Source organism: Mauremys reevesii, linkage group 1 (assembly GCF_016161935.1).
Source record: "Mauremys reevesii isolate NIE-2019 linkage group 1, ASM1616193v1, whole genome shotgun sequence".
Lineage (NCBI taxonomy): Eukaryota > Metazoa > Chordata > Testudines > Geoemydidae > Mauremys > Mauremys reevesii.
In genome coordinates, this window is record NC_052623.1 from 190,634,672 (window position 1) to 190,653,611 (window position 18,940).

Here is an 18,940-nt window from a genome sequence, read left to right on the forward strand (position 1 = left end):
GATATTCCACAACTGGCCTCTTTTAAAATCAAGCTTGTGTGTTTTACTAAAATATCTGCTCTAATTCCTATGGGAATTATTTTGAGGCACATTCTATGGCCGAAGTGAAACAGAAAGTCAGATGACAGTGGTTTCCTCTGGGCTTGGAATTAATCTGTGACTCGCTGGGGGCGTTTGGAATGTGACCATTTTGCTTCCCTCTTGTCCCTTCTTCTCAATTGGAAAATGGGCCACCAGAAAAGCCTGATTTCCACCCTGTGTCCCTTCCATTAGTGCTGTAAGCTGAAGGGCATTGTGACTTGAGAGTGAATTCAGCCAGTCAGTGCTAACTCTCCACAGGTGATTTGCATAAGTCAGTAAATGAGCCTGCAGGTTTCCGTGGGAGCGATGCCCAAGGCAGGGCTCAGGCTTCGGGTTTATGCTCAGGGTTAGTGGAGTCAGGGAGCGACAGGTGGCTGAGTTACCTCTGGTGTCACAATGTTACTGCTCAGGTTCCTCTGCCTGCTGCACCACCTGGGCAGTTTCTGATTCTCTCAGATGAAGTAGTTCTTCTAAAATCAAGGGCAAGACCAATCAATGGCTTTTTCACACACACCCCCGAAAGAGATTGTTTTAAAATTGAAACTGGGTTTTTAAAATGTATATTGAAAGTTTTTTTTAAAACCTATCAAGTATAAAATTTGAAACGATGACAAGTGATGTTAAGGCCTCTAGTTGCTCCAGCCTATTAAAGTAATTAAAATAAATACCTACATGAAGAAGTCCATGTTTGCTGCAAAGTGCCAGAGGAAGTCAAAGCACTGAACTGTTGGAAGTCATTGCCTAAGCACCTGGGGGTCCAGAAGTTATTGAAACACTCAGCCAGATTTTGGCAGCACTAGCCTCTTCTGCAGGTGCAGAAAGAATATTTTCTTCATTCCAGTTGATGCAGCTACTTCATTCAAATGTAAGAAACTGATTGGGAGTTGAAAAAGGATGAAGGCTTCTTTTCCTCTTGTAATATATGAATAAACGCTAGAGAGGAGGAGATGTGAGCTACTACTTCTAAAATCTGGAAGGACATTATGAGCAGGAACAATCAGTTCAGTGCACGAACTAGAGATACTTCTTTACCTCAGTTTGTTTGAAATGAAAACAAATGGTTCAGTCAACCTTTTTGTTTGTATGTATGCTGCAAAACCAGCAAGTCAACATGTTTGAATGGATCCCTATTCCTAGCATCATAGAAGACTAGAGCTGGACCAGACCTCAGGAGGTATCTAGTCCAACCCCCCTGCTCAAAGCAGGACCAACCCCAACTTCATCATCCCAGCCAGGGCTTTGTCAAACTGATCTTTAAAAACTTGTAAGGATGGAGATTCCACCACCTCCCTAGGGAACCCATTCCAGGGCTTCACCACCCTCCTAGTGAACTAATATCCAAGCTAAGCCTTTCACAGTGCAACTTGAGACCATTGCTCCGTGTTCTGTCATCGGCCACCACTAAGAATTTCATGAGAATCAATCCCTCATTAGGAAAATAACTCAAAAATACAACTACAAAACATTTGGAATGAAATCAATCCACCCTGACCTGTAGTGTCTGGGGGTGTGGGCCTCTGAGGCTAGACTGAGACCCTCATTGGCTAGAACCACCCAGTGAGCCAGTAACAATATCCAGTCCTGTTACCGTCCAAGCCACCGCAATCCAAGGAACAGCTGGGGGCTGCGGGAGACAGAGGGGTGCTGAGAAGGTCTAACTCATGACTGCCAACCCAGAGATGTGTTATTGGCTTTGGATGGGGGACAAGGAGCAAATCCGTCAGTCACTACAACAGGTCCCACTCGGAGCCAGGGAGACTGGGAATCGAGTCCTGCTGGCACTTCCCAGCTCTGGCTTTCTGGAGGAGGAGGAAGACCCCAGCTCCCCTAGCTGACCCTGAGGCACCTTCTGGGCCCAAATGGAGGTGGCCCCGGGTACAGCTATGGAGTGTCCCAGGAGTGTTCCGCTAGTGGCATTGTATTGTTTTCACAGCCAGTTTCGATATCTGGTGTCTACCCCTTGCCGTGCTGGCAGGGCATTGAGCGGCACCCGTTGCCGGCCACCTAGGTGCGGAGATCGAGGAGGGTGAAGGGAGGAGCAACCCTGAGCATCTGCCATCCAGCTCCATCTGATCTAGAGCAAGTAAGTGGAGTTCTCCAGAGCCATCCCCCGTGTGGTGGGAATATCCCACCACTAGGGCTCCCAGCTCGTCCGTTGTCAGGGTTTGTTCCCCAGGTTGAGGGTTCCTGTGCCCTGGGGTGGGATGTGTTGGGAGGAGAAATTGCCTCAGCAGAAGGGAGGTGGGCAGGGGAGCAGGCAGGCTCGTTAATGAGAGGCTGCTTTGAAGCCAGACTCATGGCTGCTCCCCACTCAGTTCCAGGATGGAGCGAATCAGGTGGATGCTCAGGAGGAAGGCCGGGCAGGTGGCTCCAGAGTCGGCAGCAAACATCAGCCAGCCTGCCCAGGAGGAGAGCGGCCCCTCTGTCCCTGCGGGCAGGGAAGAGGCTCGTGGCCAGGGGAAAGGGAGGAGCTGTGTCGCCTGCTGGAGGAGGAGGAAGACAGCAGCTCCCCTAGCTGAACCTGAGGCACCTTCTGGGCAGAAATGGAGGTGGCCCCAGGTTCAGCTGTGGAGGAGAGAGCCAGGGGAAGGCAGCTCTGGGGCTTCCTTTGCAGGAAGCCAAGGAGCCAGGAGCTGCGCACCAGGGCCCAGCAGGAGCCGCCAACCACCCTGGCCCCAGAGGAGCCTCCCGCCAGCCCCACCCTGGCCCCAGAGGAGCCTCCTGCTTGCCCCACCCTGGCACCTGTGGCGCCTCCTCCCAGCCCAGAGCAGGAGTTGAGCAACTGCGGGACAAACACCAGCAGCTCCACATTCTCCTGCGGGGCCAGCAGCTCCTCCGTGGGGTCTGGCAGCCTTGTGTTGCTAGGCTCCCTCTTTGGAGGTGAGGGGAGACCCAGGGGAAAGGGAGGAGGACTGGGGCGGTGGGGGACTAGTAACACCCTGTGCCCATCGGTTCGCCAAGGCGCCGGGACTGACCCACGTGAGCCCCACTAACACCAGTGGGGGTGGCACAGCCATGCCCATGGCAGGGGATGCTGGGCGGAGTCGGGGAGCTCCAGCCTCCCCTGATCATGTTGTGGGGGGGGGCTGACTGCCACGGGGCCCTGAGGCTGATGGGGCTGAGGGCATCTCTGGGAGGGGCAGGGTGGGGCCCTCGCCGCCATGGGGCTCCTTACAGAGAAAGGGGAAAAATGGAGCCTTCTCTGTCCACTGCATCCCCCAGCAGCAGAAGGGATTAAACTTTCTCCTTCCCTCCCTGGTGCAGACACCCCCAGTGCCCAGGTGTCGTGGCCTGAGGAGGAGGAGGAGCAGGAGGAGGAGGAAGAGGAGAAGGAGGAGAATTTGTCCCCCATCTTGGTGATCCAGCAGCACCTCCAGGGCAGAGCTGAGGTACAAAAATCCCCCAGCTGCACTGCCCCCCAGTCTGTCCTGCTCCTTGTTCCATCCCCACCCTGGGAGGGGGGGGCTTGTCCCAGAGAATCCCTCACCCCCAATGGGGGGACACATCTCCTCTGTTATCTGGCACCTCAAAGTGGGGACATTTGTCCCACACAGGCCAAGGTTTCCGCTCCCCGCAGACACTGTCCCAGTTCCAACCCCATGTCTGTGCAGGGCTACACTGGTTTCGGGAAGGGGGGAGGCTTTCCCTGTCCAACCCCATGGAGGTCTTGAGCCCTGGAGCTGGTTTGGGTTGGGCGGGGAGGTCCCTATGTAACAGGCTCTCTCTCTCTTCCGCCCCCCCGCCAACTCCTAGCTGGTGGCAGACAGGGCCAAACAGCTCCGCTTCCTCCACGCTATGCCACGTCTCTGGTTCTCGGCACAGAAGCAGGGGCAGGACACCCTGGAGCCCCCGATCTCCAAAGCGGCCCTCGTGGAGAGCATTGCGGTGAGTGGGACCCCGTGCTCGGCCCCTGGGGCGAGGGAGCCCGATATGGGAGGAAGCGTTAGTGGGGCCGGAGCGGGAAGCAGAAGACAGGGGGTCCTGGGGCGGAGCGCTGGGGAGCAGGGAAGGGGAGAATTGTGACACTGATGGGGAGCTGGCAGTGCGGGAGGGGAGGGAGGAGTTGTGGGGGAGAGGGGGAAGGACGTTTGATGGAAGGGAGGAATGGGGGGCCCAGCTGGTTGGGGGTGGGGGTGACACTGGCTGTTTCTGCAGAGCACTTTGGGCTCCTCCCGGGGAAGTGCCAGTGCGTCTGCAGGGCCTGAGTCTCACATGCAGTTTTGTTTCCTTGGGGTCTCCCAGGAGCTGATTGAAAATCGCCCTGGTCCGTCAGAGCCAAGCTCCAGCTTGCAGTTTGCAGCCTCAGGTACCAGGACCCTCCCATCCAGCTGCCCTAACCCTGGTGCTGACCGGGCCCAGAGCTGGGAGTCACAGCTCCTCCCCCGTCTAGGTTCCCCCCCGGCTGTGGCTGTTCCCATCCCCCAGCAGAGGAGGCGGGAGCGTCCCCGTTTTCCTGGCCAGGGGGTTCATTTCAGTCCAGGATCGTAGGGAGGGGATCACTGCGGGGGAGGGGGTCATGTCCATGGCAGTGCCAGCGCCACGCTGGTGCTGCAAAGTGTAACATGGGCTCCTCTCTCCTGCCAGCAAACTGAAGCCACCACTCGCCCTGCAGCTAGAATCTCGCCTCCTGCGGGCTCTTCTGAACAGGATGTACACCCTGGGCACTGGGCAGGACACCACACACTTCCGGGTAGGTCCTGATCCTACCTCTCTGGCCCAGGAGCAGGCTCTGGTCCCTGCTCCCTCACTTTGATGGAGCTGCTGAGAATAGGGGAGGGGTGGGCAGAGCTGGGAACAGGCCCGGGACAAACTGACAGGGGGGGCCCCTTCCCTCCAGAGGGGATTGTGTTACCCCTCCATGGCTGATCCCAGCCTTCCCTCCTCTCCTCATTCTCTGATCTCCTGCCTGGACTCTCCCGGCGATCCTACCTCCCACCCATTGCAGTTTGGCTGGTCCATACTCTGCTGGGTACCAGGCCCTGCACAGAGAACTGCTAAGAACAAGGATTGACGAGGCAGCAGGCATCCGGCCATGAACTCTTGCTAAGTGTCCCTGGAGTGATGTGAATGGGAGAGGCCAGGATGTGCCTTTTGAGTCTTGCCAGGGCTCCTGGAGAATCCTCCTAATTGTCCCCTGACTGGTGTAGCCCCATGTCCCATGACTGACGGGTGATCCCTCTTCTTGCAGGCTCTGTACATCAACTATTCGCAGAGCCTGGACATCCTGCTCAGGGGCCTTCTGACAGAGACCCCCACCGTGGAGAAGCTGCAGCACCTCCTGGAAGCGAGTAGAATGGACGGTCTGGGGTGGAATTGCCCCTGAACCCTGTGGGAGGGCAGCGAAGGGGAGACTAGAAGAGCCACGTTTCCATTGTGTCCTCCCAGCTTGGACCCAGCCGGCCACACTTTCCCAGAGCTGCCAGTGCAGGGGGAAGGAGCTGGGACTATGAGTCAGAGCTCTGCACGGTTGCATTAAGCACTAACAGTGAGCACCAGGCCTGGCTGGGGCCTGAGAGACTGAAACCTCTGTGAGATGCAGGACATGGGCGTCAGAGAAAAGTCACTGGCTCCTCTCTAGGGAGACCCTGAGATACAGGAGGAGCCTCAGGGAATCAGCTCTTATGTCCTAGGGACACTGCAGTTCCCAGAGGGATTGTCCTCAGGGCTGTTCCATCCATCGTACCGAGGCCTTTGCAAGTTGGGTCTGGGGTCCAGGGCATGTGCCTTGATCCTGACGTGCTGTTCATGGATCAGGGGTTCAGAGCAAATAGACCAGCCCCAAGACTGACCATTGTCCCAGCCTGGAGAGACAAGCAGCTTGTGCCCAGCAAGACGTGGGAAGTGTCATGAACCCCCTTTTCAAACTCTGCGACCAGGGCTCGGCTACTCCACCCTGAGCACAAAGTCTGAGCCCATTGGGGAGGGGGAGAGGCTGGTTTGTAGAGCATGTACGCCTGCCCGCTGACCCTCCCCTGCCTCCTTCTCCCGCAGCACGTCCATCCCTCTCTCCTGTCAAACAACACCCAGGCGAGAGCCAGGGCCGTACAGACCAGCGCGGCTGTGCTCCAGTTTGCCACCTCCCTGCCTGGATTTGACGTAAATGACCTCTGACCCCAGCATCCTGCAGAGTCAATTCCTCATCCCCTGGCTAATTGGTCCCCCCTGGGTCCGTAAGGGACTGCGTTCCATAGGCCGCTGGCTGGCAGGGTCGTGCCTGGCCTCAGGGCCCTTGTTATTCTGGAGCAGCGAGGCAGCGACTGCTCAGCGAGGGCCCTTGCCCTGCTCCCTTTGCTCCAAGCTCCCTTGGGGACAGAGAGGAAGAGGGCTGTCGCTCCTGTCCCCCAGGGCCTCCTACAGAGGGGTGGGAGCAGAGCTCAGGTCCAGTGACACTGGGGAGCTGAAGGGAGAATGTTGATGGATTCCCCTCTCCTTCTCCTTCCACCAGACCTCCTCCGCCTTCTTCAAGGCAGGTGAATTCGTGCTGCAGCTGGGTCTCTGTGTATCCCACCCAGCCAGTGACATCAGTCGGCATGCCAGGGGTGGGATATATTGGCTTTACTGGCTCCTGCTTCAGAAGAGGGGTAAGAAACCCAGCTGGGCAATGGGACCCCATGGAAACGAGCCTCTGGGAGACTAGCTCCAGCTGGCCATTGGGACACCTCTAGAACTAAGGCCTCTCTGATTAGACCGCTGTAGCGGGGAAGAGCAACCCCAATAGAAACAAGGCCCCTCCTTTGAGACTCCCTCTGCTGGGCAATGAGACCATACAGAAAGAAGCCCCCTCCTCTGAGACCGACCCCAGCTTAGATGGTGACTCTTTCTCTCCCTCTCTCTCTGAATTAGGGAGATGAGTGTGAAAGTGCCAAGGAAATTGGCTGCTTTATCGCATAGCCAGGCTCTGTCCCCCAGCCCAGGGAAATCAGCCCACCCCCGTATGGGGCAGCCAGCTTGTGAGGGGACAGGAACGGAGCTATTGAGACACATGGAGGGAAAGAGCCCATCATGAGGGCAGGGGCAGGAGCAGGCACCACAGGGGACGGACACAAAGCTTGTAGGGTGTCACCAGTCGGGTAGCCAGGGCCAGAGCCTGACTTCAGTGGGTGTGGGGGGTTCTCAGTATTAGACACCCCCATGAACAGGCACCCACTCCCAGAGCACAGTGACAGTAAAGGTCACATGATTACTGTGATGGCTGAAACAAATCCCCCTTCTGGTACTAACCCGCCTGGCATGGACCCTGCGATTCCATTGGGCTGCGGATGCCAGGAGGAGCCTGGCCAGTGTGCACCCAGAAGGAAACAGGCACTGAAAGTGGAAGGCCAAACCTCCCCAATGGGTGTGTCTTTCTCCCCCAGGGCTCAACACCAGAGAGGCCCCAGACCTGTGGTGCCGGGACGGGCTCCATGACCCCGAGCGCCTGGGGTATAGAAATCTGGCCAGGGTGGGAGAGGTAAGGACTCTCGGCCGGTGCATTGCAGTAGCTCAGGTGTGGAGCTGTCTCCCCCTGCAGTGACTGTCATGGACACAGGGCAAGAGCCTGCTCCTTATTTCCACAGAGTATGTGAGGCTCCTGGGAATGTCCGTGGGGTGAGGTGTGGGAATGAACCAGATCTAAAAGACCCCGAACCTCTAGCGGGTGAGCTGCAGGAGCTATCGCTGCTGGGAGCAGTAGGGGTCCTGTGTTGTCTGTGTGAGCTGGGTTCCAGAGCGCGCAGACACATTCCCAGCATCTCATGGCACCTGCGGTGAATCCTGCTCCAGAAAGAGCTTCTTGAGGCCTCAGTGCCTGCAGCCTCCTACTGAAGGGGGTTCCTGGTCCATGGGACCCCAAAGGTTGGCTGCCCCAGGACTCTTCTCCACCTTGTGAGACACTCGAGGGATTTGGAGCCTGGTTCTGGGCCATTGTAAGGGCTCTGGTTCTTTCGGTTTTAGGTCTTTGGCGAGCTCTTCACGGAGGAGCAGAAAAGATCTTTCCTCGAGGCGGGGCTGCTGGCCATCCACGACCCCCTACTCCGCGTCAGCCAGGCTGGCCTGGTGCTGAGCTATTCCATCTTGGGGGAAGCCGGCCAGCTGCTAGAGGACGAGGTAACCAAAGAGGGGTCAACTGGGGAGGGAACCCCAGGGCCTTTCACTTCCAGGCCATTGAAAATCACTCCCATCCCATCCCCATGCGCTGACCAGGGAGCAAGGAGAGGGTGACCCCAGACAGGTGCCATTGGTCAGTGCCAGCTTGTCCCCTGAGCAGCTCAAAGCAGGGCAGACCCAGCTCTCCAGCAAGGCTATTTCCTAACAGGCGTCACATCAGCACGACACGCTGCCATTGCTCATGCTAGGGGCTGCCAACTCCCCTAGCCACCTCTGTGAGCCTTTCATCCCCCTCGGGGCCTCAGGCCGGTTCCTAGAGCTCTGATATCATGTTATCCCAGCCCCCACCTGCTCTGGGAGAACTGGAGGAGTCAGTCAGCTGAGGGTGCTTAAGTGCCCCATTCACCAGAGCCACTGCCCATGGCATCACGTTAAGGACATGGGGATCCCTTGTGGAAAGGTGTCCACTTCCTCTCACCCCCCGGCACTACTGCCCAAAGCCTCCCAGCCCCTCAGCTGGAGGGGGCGAGGGTGGCTGAGGGGACTCTGGGGAGTGGAGCTGGATTCCCGCTGGGTTGGGAGGTAGAACAGCTCTCGGGGGGGACTGAGAGGAGTGAGGGCAGGAGTTCATTCCACAATGGTGGGAGAGAGGATGGAAGTCACTAGAGAAGAGAGAAGATTTCGTCTCGGGGGTTGGGCGGGGGAATCCGTCCCTCAGACATGGGGAGGAAATGTTGCTGGCTCCCGGTGCCGTTAATACCCTTCGTTCTCGTGGGTGTCGGAGTCTCTGATTGATCCTTGTTCCCTTGCAACAGGGGGACATCACAGCCAACATCATGGTCCAGCTGTTTAATATCAGGGTCTTGGGCCAGGTGCCCGATGCCCTGCAGGGGCTGTGCTCCGTGGGGCAGCCTTGAAGACCCCCCCCTCGCATGACCAGCTCCCAACCCCTGCCGCAGGTACTGCTCTGTCTCACTGTGCCTGGGGGGAAGGGCTGGGGGGAGCGGCCATAGAGCCCCCCGCAGCACTGAGAGAAACCAAGGCCGAGCACCTCGCTCTGGACACCCTGCCCCACCCCGACCCCTGGAGCTGGGGCCAGGCCAGATACTGGTTGGGAAGAATCAGGCTGTGGGGCTGGCCCAGAAGTGAGAGCCTCCGCAGAGCCAGGAGTTATGCTCAATAGCCATTGCAGTCTGGGAGGGGTGGCCTGACATGGAGCCCCTGCCCCGTCGGGAGAAAGCGCTACATCAGCGACAGTGCCGAGGAGGAGGAGGGAGCGACCTTTTTTCTTTTTTCTGTAAGTTAAAATAAATGTTTCTGTGGGGCCTTCTTAGAGTTTTGAACAGTATCCATTTCCAAGCGGGGGACCCTTTGCAGATATCAATGAATGTCTTGGGGCTTGGGTTTTTTTTTTTTAAACACGTTTCTTTCATGCTTAAAGTTTGGGGTGGGGGTGTTTTCTAGAAAGAATGACCCAGAGCATTCGACCAACTCCAGGGCCATATTTAATCTGTCCAATAGTGTTCCACCAACTCCTGGGGTCATATTGAAACTGTCTAATTGAGTTCTGCCAACTCCAGCAGTTATATTGAAACTGTCCAATAGCATCTGCGAATTCCTGAGGTTTTATTTCATTTCATATTAATCAGAACTCACCATCCACCCCCACCCACCCCCATCAAATTTAACCCTATGGCAACAAGGGTAAGTAATCACAGTCACCCTGGCTATTCAGTGAGGGGGGGTTAAACCCACTCAGTTCAACAGGATAAGTCAACTGTATTGTACTCAAACACAGGTCTGAACAGCCTGTTTGTTTTACTGTAAGCACATTTCTTAGGATTTTCCCCCCACCCACAACATACATTTCAGCTTTTTGCTGTAAATGGGTCACTTTGACACACAAAACCCACAAGCGCTAGCTTCTCACAAACAATTGATTTTTTATTTAAAAGACATACAGCTCCTTGAAACCAAGGCAAGATGCTTCATTAACACTTCTAGCTCATTTAAGGGCCAAAGGCCTTCAAACAGAAACACGGATAGTCACAAAGCCCTTTTCAATAGGGTTTATTTTTAAATTTACAGCTACCAAGTTTTCTATTGCATGTTTGTCCCCTCACCATTCTCTAGCTGAATCCTTTTAGATTCCTTACAATAGTCTTTTCCTTAAGCAGGAATCTGTAACTTTTTGTGCAGACTAGACGGCCAATATCACGCCGTGTCGTGGATAAACGACCCCGCGTTGTGTTTGGATCAGAATCACACGAGGACCATTGATGCAAATAAGGTGGAAGCCATTCATAAATGGGGCGAAGTTGGAAGTCCTCAAGAAGTGCAGCGCTTCCTAGACTTCACTCATCCTGTGAAATCGAGACGTGCTGGCTCTCAGTGATGCTTAGACGGAAAACCACGCACCCCACACAGAGGATGGAACCAGCCACTTCCCGGTTGTCCTGAGGAGCCATGATTTCTCCAGGAGCTGGGTAAAGGGCACAGGGATCAGCCTCTCAAAGGTAGAGGAGGGTCGTGTGAGGAGAGGGTCTAAGAGAGGAGGAGCGTGGGCTAGGCTCTGTATTTGGGCTTGGCAGGGATCGAGAGAAGGGAGAGAGCTGTTAGAGGGCAATGCGAGGTGGGAGGGGGGTCGGAGATGGGGGCAAGGCCTGAAAAGTTCAGCTACTTTAGATCAACTGTGCCAGAGAATCACTGGTTGAAGTGACTGAAAGCTCTGAACTGGGGCTGGCCAAAATCCTCCTCCTCAGATGGGAACATCCCAAAAGTCTGTAGAAGCTCAGCCTCTGAGATGAACGTTGTGGCCCTAACCTCTCTCTGCTCTGTACCTCACAGGATTCCAGCCGGCTGTTCCAATCCAGGAGGAAAACTGTGCCACCGAAATCTCTCAGCACCTGTGCAGTGAAGTGCCACTTAAACCTGATGTGATGCACAGACCTTGCCCTGGCTGTCTGCACAGGGCTGAATTTCACCCCGTCAGAGTGTAAGGAAATAATTGGCTGAAAGCCTTTTTCTTTTTGGACATCTGTCTAGTGGGAAAGAACCATGGGGATTTTTAACCTGTTTCGCTCCCATGCCTGGTGCTTCAATGATGCAGAGACGTGCTGATGCATTGGTTGATTTCCCCACCTTTTAATCTACTCTCTCCTTCTCTTTCAACAGGTATTCTAAGGGCCCCCCGTGCATCATATGGGCATTCTTGGGGGTGCAGATGGCATCAGACCTGCACCTGAATAAATAATAGGGAATGAAATATGCAGACACTAAAGTTCTGCAGCCAAATTCTCAGAAACCTTCCTCTTCCATGTAGGATCAGGATTTTGGTTTGAATTGAATTTAAAAAAAAAAAAGTGCTAAGCAGATGCTACACTGTAAGAAGAGGAAAGAGAATCAAAAACTGAAAGATTGTTGCTAAAACCAATGAACAGCTGCAGAGAGTGGAGACCCGGCAAAGCAAACAAATGAATACTGTGAGTAAATAACCTGAAAGCAAATGGGGAAGAAAACCTCATCTGGGTAATTGTGGCTCTTGGGACAAAAATCGGGTTCCTGGGTACGTAGCCTGGCTGAGATCATCCCTTTTCCCTGGGATTCAAATGTCATTCTCTGTGTGGTGTCCTTATTTTATTCCTAGGAAAAGGATCCCCAAAGGAGGTGTAAGGATCCGGGACTCTAATGTCTGCCAGAAGATTCAGCCACCTTCACAGGTAGAAGTCACTGGCTTTCCTACAATGCCACTAGCGCTCTTCCTGCTCTCCAGGTCTGCTCCCTCCAGCAGGACAGAGATACCCCTTAACTCCCCGAGTCCTGATTTCCTGCCATTCAAAAGGCTGAGGGTTTGCATTGCCCCCACCCCAACCATCAGAGACGTTTCCTATGGGAATCTCCCTAAAGCAGGGGAGAAATCTGTTCTTCCATTAGAACCAGTCTGCTCAGTAAATCCACCCACACTGACCTCATCTCAGCTGCTTTGTTTATCCGAGATTAGTGGTATCTTTGGAAAACCCTTAGCGTGTCGGGGCGTGAGGTGGAGCAGGGGATGCAGGAGCACCAGCAGATTCCCCTGAAGAACACCACCCTGTCTTTCTCTGGTCAGGTTAGAGCTCACCGTCCATTGCGGAGGTGAAGACCAGATGAGAGCTGCTGGATTGACCTTGATGTGCCATGTCCTTGTGTGGATGAAGGACCTACATCTCAGGGATGGCCAGCAGCAGATGTAACACGTGTGTCCAGGAATGGGCTAAATAACCTACATTGAGAGGTAAGTAAAATCGTGGCCACATGTAGACATCACAGGAATTGGTGGGGATTGACCCAGGGTCCTTCAGCACAAGCTCCTCTCACTCACTGTCGACAAATCCAGCTCCACTCACTAGACCACACCCCATTCCAGAGCCCCAGATCCCAGGAGCCCTGATTCTCAGACCCAGGCCTCACATCACAAGGCCAAACCTCCTCCCATTATGGGCGACGTAGAAGGGACCATTGGCAAAAAAACCCTCTACATTCCCCGTCAGAGACTGCAGCCACGGGTGACAAGTGAATGAGCTGAGATCTCCCCTGTGGGAATCCGAGGGGCTGCACATTTGGGGTTTCACAGGGACGGCCTCTGGCAGCCATTGACAGAGTGTTCCTGGGAGGAGATTTTCCGTCTCTAACAAAGGGTTTCTGTTCCCCCAGATCTCAGCCGCTCAGCAGAATGCGGGAGAGCCGAGTGCTGATGGGCTAGAGGGGTCCCATGAGTCGCTGTGCAGCAGGGGCAGGGTCTGCAGTCACCATGGGCCATACCCTGCGCTCCAGACAACCCAGGGTGGTTCCCTGGATTGCAAAGGGGACTTTGGCTTGGGGAATCGGTGCTGGTGCCTGTGTTCACAGCTGGGATGTTTTTCTGAGGCTACTCCATGGTCCATGAAGCGCCATGCAAGCAAGAGGAGAATGGACATTAGAGAGCGAGGCCGGGACCTCTGCGGGGCTGCTGCAGTCAAACATCCACAGCCAGAATAGAGACGATGGGAAACGCACTTCGCTGGCTGGCCACAGCCGCAGCAGCTGTCTCAGAAAGCTCTGCTCATGCTCCAGCCAACAGAGGCAGGACGAAGAGCCACACAGGGAGAGCCTGGGTTGCAATTAGCAAGTTGCAATTTTTTCAGTGGATTATGCTGCCCTGACAGTCTATTTCCTGCAATATGCACATCCAGCCTCCCTGGCTGACCTCAATGGGAGTTAGGTTCTCCGTGCCAACAGGACAGGGCTGGCCTTACCATGAGGCGAACTGAGGCGGCTGTCGCAGGTGCCAAACTGTGGCAGGCCACCACTAGGACCCAGAGCGTAGAAAATTGTCTGGTGCTGGTGCATATGTTTTCTCTCTGCTGGAGATGCACAGAGATGGTGGAGTGCTGTGCTGGAGGAAGGGGGCACAAGAGACATAACAGGCAGGCAGGAGAAAAGGGGAGAGGGAATAACAGAAAGCAACAGGAGCTGCAGGGAGAGAGAGGAGGAGGAGCCTCTTATGTACCTCTCGAGCACCCCCAGGAGTCTGGACTAACACCAGCTTCTCAGGGAGCTTCCTATTTCCCGCTGCTTCCCTGAACCCGCTTGAGGAGAACAGGCAGTCAACCGAAGTAGTAGGAGCCGAGTAGGCCCTTAAGACGCTGATATCTTCCCTCATTCAGACCCTGCTACCAGCCTGCTTATTTGTCCCCTGCCACTCTAGCTGGCACAGAACAGCAGTCATGAGTGAAAGAAGAAAAGGCCCCTCTGAGGCAGCATTCAGAAAAAGAAAGAAAGCAAAGGAAGCTTTTCTGTCTACGCAGGAAGGACACTCTGCTGAGATACATCGACACAAATGTTCACGGTGAGCCTTCCGGCCCCAGTGAGGATGTGAGTGCTGAGGAGATGCCTGATCTTCCAGGTAGTCAGAGTGCAGGTGATCTGGCAGCTACTGCAGCATCCATATCTCCATCTCAAATGGATGTAACCATGCACATTCCTGAAGAAAAGTGTAGATCAGAGAAGAGTGTGGTGGAGGCACAAGAAACAGCTGCTGCTGAGTTTAGTTCCTTAAGTCTAGATGATCCAGGACTGTGGACTCTTTGAGCAGTAGCCTGAGGGACTTCCTTGTACTGCATGGGCCACAGCAAGTGAAAAACTTCATGTTCCCCAAAGACAATGAAAATAGATGTTTCCATCCAACACATTCCTGGTGTGAAATCCCCAATGGTGACAAAGTGGAGAGGCCATGGCTTATGTACTCAAAAACCCAGAATCTGCATACTGTTTTTGTTGCAAACTCTTCCAGTCTAATGTTCCAGCCACACTGAGTTCTACAGGAACAAAGGACTGGAAAAATCTGGCTAGAAGTGTGGCATGCCATCAGAAGGCAGCAAATCACCAGCGAGCATTCCATAGGTGGAAAGAGCTTGAGATGAGCCTAAGGTTAAAGTCCACCATAGATGATGAGCATCAAGAGAAGATTGCATCAGAGTTCTGAAAAGGCTCTTTGCCATTGTGAGGGTGCTTGCTACCCAAAACCTAGCACTGAGCGGCACTTCAGATCAGCTGCATGTGCCAAACAATGGGAACTTCTGCATAGAACATCCTCACCACACATGTTCCCCAATCCACCACCCTTTCTTTAATCATAATAATAATTCATAATAAATAAATGACTATTCATCAGAAAAAAGAAAGAACGTCCTAGTTCTTACATCTCCTGCTTTCTTTGTATGTGTCAGTCTTCCTCAGATCATAGGGGCTTTGTATCAGGGAGTGTCCTTACTTTCTCTGTCTTGTAAAGCGCACACTAGTGACACTGACCAGATAAATAATGGAGACATTACCCAAAAAAACCCCTAGCCCTTTGTCATAAAGACTGTTCTCCTCAGTAAAGCAAGCTATAAACATTAGGAAATGCACAGAGGACTAAAAGGCTGCAAAGTGAAGCACTCTCAAGTTAGGAAATACCAGAATGAGCATTGCCTGTGCAAGGTTAACTCTGCAAGAAATGAGGCAGGGATCCTACAGGCAACAGACTCCTTCAATACCCAGCCCCAGAGCAGAAAACCCTGTGCACTGAATAAGGAAGGGGTCCAGTGGGAAAAAAAATACTATGGGATCATGTCATTAAAATCTGCATCGTCCTGCAAATGTACAAGAGGACTGAATTGAGGGTGCCAGGGCAAAACTTCTTTGGACATTTGCTAACCTGAGAATGCTTCACTTTGTAACCTTTCCATCCTGTTTAAAAACCTTGACTTTGTATTTCCTAATGATTTTATTGATAAAAGCAAACGTAAGTAACGTTAAATGAAGGGTTTTTGTTGTTAATTTCTCTGTGCCATGTAACAGGGTGACCCCCCCCCCAGCCTGGAAGGGGTTGGAAAAGCCCTGCAGAGGGCTGGGCTGGGCAAGGTAAAACCCTTGCTGATTGGAGGAAGTGGCTGCAGCTGGGGCCACGCCCCAAACTGAGCAACAGGGCCTTATAAGAAGGCCAGGGAAGCCAGAAGGATCAGTCTCTCTCTGTTTGTAGAGGGAGATGGGCCTGGCTGCAGGGAGCTAGAGACAGGGTACCTGACTGGAGCAGGGCCTAGCAGAAGGCCAAGAGGTCCTGGGAGTTGCAGAGGGCAGCCCAGGGGTAGGCCAAGGCAGCAGGTCCAAACCCTCCTTGCCAGTGATGAATGGCTGATACTGCAGTCTGCCCCAGGGCACGGGGGTGAGATGATGACTGGCAGTAGCTGTATACTGAGGTGAGGTGGGGATAGTGGGTGGGGGTTCCCTGGGCAGGGTAGACCCTGAGAGAAAGGGGTTACTGCCGGGGGCAGCACCCCAGCTAAAGGGGCACCGGGTCCAGGGAGGGGCATGGGGGCCAGGAGACAGGCGGATCACTGGCCTGCAAAGGGCGCTCTGGAGCTGGAACGAGCTGATTCCCAGAAGTCACCAGCAGGAGGTGCCATGGGGGTGAGTCTGCACCTCTATAAGCTGTTAAACAGTGAAGCTCTTACTCATGCATTGGTTCAGTCTATGTTTTATTGCCATGGTTATCTTTGTGAAAATCCCACTGTTACCACTCAGGGCTGTGCTGATCAGAGTATTGAAAGTAATGAAATTAAACTGCATTAAAACAAAACTCATTTTATGCAACTTCAGGGTCAGTGAAAGTTCTCAGCTGTAACCCTGAATGTGCAAGAAGCAGAGAAACAATATCCAAGAAAAAGAGCTGGAATTTTGCAAACCCCTAGTTTTCGATCCAGAAAAAATTTTGATGGAAAATATTTGTCCAACCCTTTTAATGAGCTTTAGTGCCTTTTAGCACTAGCTGATGCTGAAAACCAGTGATACCTTGTAAAGAAGTTTTTTCTCAAAACTGGGTTTGTGCCGAAATGCGGAAGGTTTATTTTTTCCCAGGGGCACCCGTGGTGGGGAGCAAGTGGGGCAATATGCCATTGACCCCGCAAGGGCCCTCAGGAGAATATAGTATTGCAATTTTTTTTTAATCGAAGGGGCCCCCAAAATTTCTTTGCCCCCCGCCCTCTGAATTCTCTGGGCGGCTTTGCCTAATCCTGGCAGATATTGATTAAAATCTTGCCATTCTCCTCTAAGTGTATTTGTAATTGGACGTGCTTCTTGCTAGGGGGGATTTTCAGACAGATGAACTGCATAAAACAGAGGGAAAAACAGAGAGAAGCATCAACATGTCTAAGAACTTGCACAATATTTGAAGACCATATATTGGTGTCTGTCTACCTCCTGCTGCTGGGAGATGCAGCTGGTATTTTAACGACACACTCACTCCACTTGTGCCTGACCTGAGATTCAGGAGGGATAGCTCAGTGGTTTGAGCATTGGCCTGCTAAACCTAGTATTGTGAGTTCAATCTTTGAGGAGGCTATCTAGGGAATGGAGGTAAAATTCTGCCTGGGGATGGGTCCTGCTTTCAGCTGGGGGTTGGACTAGATACCTCCCGAGTTCCCTTCCAACCTTGCTATTCTATGAATTCTGTCCTCTTGTGTTGGCAGAACAAATAAACCCCACCTCCAATTACCCCTTACACAATCCATTTGAGTTCAAGTAAGAGAGATCTGTCTTGCAACAAGTTTTAACATTACGGGGCAAAGACTAAGGTGAGTGGTCTATTTTCCTTTCAGTTCTAATACCTGAGGAAAGCTTCAAAATCCATTCTGTCGACCAAGAGAAAAGATTGCTTTTCTGTTCTCAAAGTGCTGATGCATTTGACCCCAAAATGTTGTCTTCATTTTCTCTCACAAAATAACTTGCAGTGAAATGGGACCAACTGCCTAAACTATCCATGTCAGAGTTTGGGAATATCAGAATAGATCATCACCTAGCGTCAGTTGTCACAGATCCATCAGCATCAGCAGAGCTACGGTGATTTATACCAACCGAGTGTCTGGTCCATTCTGCTGTACTGAGTTAAAAGGTGTCATATGCTGTGCAAATCAAGATGAAAGAGAAGATTGTGAATAAAGACAATACAGTATGGAATGGGCTTCCCCAGTGCACCATTCTCTGCCCCCATGGAAGCTCTCATGGGTTCGGGGTGGATACACACCAATAAGAGAATGAAGTCTCTCTTACATAGAGTTTTCTTCTTAGTTTGAAGCGGGAGAAGGAATAGGAACATCTGGACTCACCTAGCTTCCAAGGGAACCATCTTTCTTGATGCTGTTTGACCTGCAATTCATTGTGGCCCTTTAGGTGGAGATCAGTGGGTATTCTCTAGGAAGCTGCTTCATGACTCTGCTAACGAACTATCTTCTGATAAGGACAGGCTGGTCCTCCCACTGTCTCGATTCACTCATGGTAAATTATAGAGATTTGTAGCTGTAGGTTGTACAGGATGATAAGATACTGCATGTGAGCACAGGAGAGAGGGAGATGTTTTACTTAGTATTCATTAGGGTCCTTTCTTTTGGAGGGGGAAGTTTTTCCAAACTCACTTGCTGCCTCTGCTTCCGCGCTGAAGAACTCCAGTTTTAGGCTGTGCAAGAAGCCGGAGCAGGCATGAGGGTTTCACCCATAGTTTTAATTCAGCTCCCGCTGCTTAACTTTGCTCTTCATTCATATCTCCTCAGTTAATATACAGTGAACGAGTGTGAACATAATCTTACTGATTTCAACAAGAATGCTGGTTATTGAACTTATCAGAGTTTATTCCTAGTTTGTGGTTTTAATTGATTTATTATAAATAACATAGCTCCTGGCTTAGTTATGGAAAAGTAGGTAGACACTAGACAGACGGATGTTTTTCTATTGGGATAGATAGACAGAGACATGGTTATCTCTGGGGTTAGATAGACAGAAGCACGTCATTAGATAGACACAGGAGAAAGGAAGGATGGTCCAGAGGTTATCGCACTCGACTAAGACTTGAGGGGTCTGAGTTTAAGTTCTGCCTCCACTGCAGACTTCCTTTGCGACCTTGAGCAAATCACTTATGGCCAGATTTTTTAAAAGGGATTTCAGTTCCTAAATCCCATTGAAACCAGTGGGATTTATGTGGCCTAAATACCTTAAAAAAACCTGGGTTTAGTCTCCCTTTGCCTCAGTTTGTCACTTGTAATATGGAGGTAAGAGAAGGAGCGTTGTAAGCAAGAGACAAGAAGTGATTCTTCTGCCCTACTCCGCGCTGATTAGGCCTCAACTAGAGTCTAGTGTCCAGTTCTGGGCACCACTTTTCAGGAAAGATGTGGACCAATTGCAGAGTCCAGATAAGAGCGACAAAAACGTGAGTGTCATGTCTCCG

General features: G+C 52.5%; 1 protein-coding gene and 2 long non-coding RNA genes across 5 annotated transcripts; all 3 read left to right on the plus strand.

Annotated features, from left to right (window-relative positions):
* Positions 1 to 1,914: 1,914 nt before the first annotated feature.
* Positions 1,915 to 3,390, plus strand: LOC120396680. Its single transcript, XR_005593298.1, has 3 exons — positions 1,915 to 2,164; positions 2,397 to 2,961; positions 3,346 to 3,390. It is a non-coding gene; the product is annotated as an uncharacterized LOC120396680 (long non-coding RNA).
* Positions 3,391 to 3,413: 23 nt separating this feature from the next.
* Positions 3,414 to 9,659, plus strand: LOC120396596 (maestro heat-like repeat-containing protein family member 7). 2 transcript variants are annotated; one of them, XM_039521593.1, is made up of 10 exons: positions 3,414 to 3,470; positions 3,835 to 3,966; positions 4,324 to 4,387; positions 4,666 to 4,771; positions 5,270 to 5,365; positions 6,073 to 6,177; positions 6,527 to 6,662; positions 7,437 to 7,531; positions 8,014 to 8,166; positions 8,982 to 9,659. In XM_039521593.1, the coding sequence occupies exons 4-10, from the start codon at positions 4,730 to 4,732 to the stop codon at positions 9,081 to 9,083; spliced, it is 729 nt and encodes a 242-aa protein (XP_039377527.1). In that variant the 5' UTR covers positions 3,414 to 3,470; positions 3,835 to 3,966; positions 4,324 to 4,387; positions 4,666 to 4,729; the 3' UTR covers positions 9,084 to 9,659. The 2 variants fall into 2 exon arrangements, with proteins under 2 accessions (XP_039377527.1, XP_039377532.1); XM_039521598.1 differs by lacking the exon at positions 6,073 to 6,177.
* An 814-nt stretch (positions 9,660 to 10,473) lies between these two features.
* LOC120396663 lies at positions 10,474 to 11,516 on the plus strand. 2 transcript variants are annotated; one of them, XR_005593286.1, is made up of 3 exons: positions 10,474 to 10,682; positions 11,014 to 11,161; positions 11,341 to 11,516. It is a non-coding gene; the product is annotated as an uncharacterized LOC120396663 (long non-coding RNA). The 2 variants fall into 2 exon arrangements; XR_005593288.1 differs by having other exon boundaries at positions 10,474 to 10,652.
* Positions 11,517 to 18,940: the final 7,424 nt, after the last annotated feature.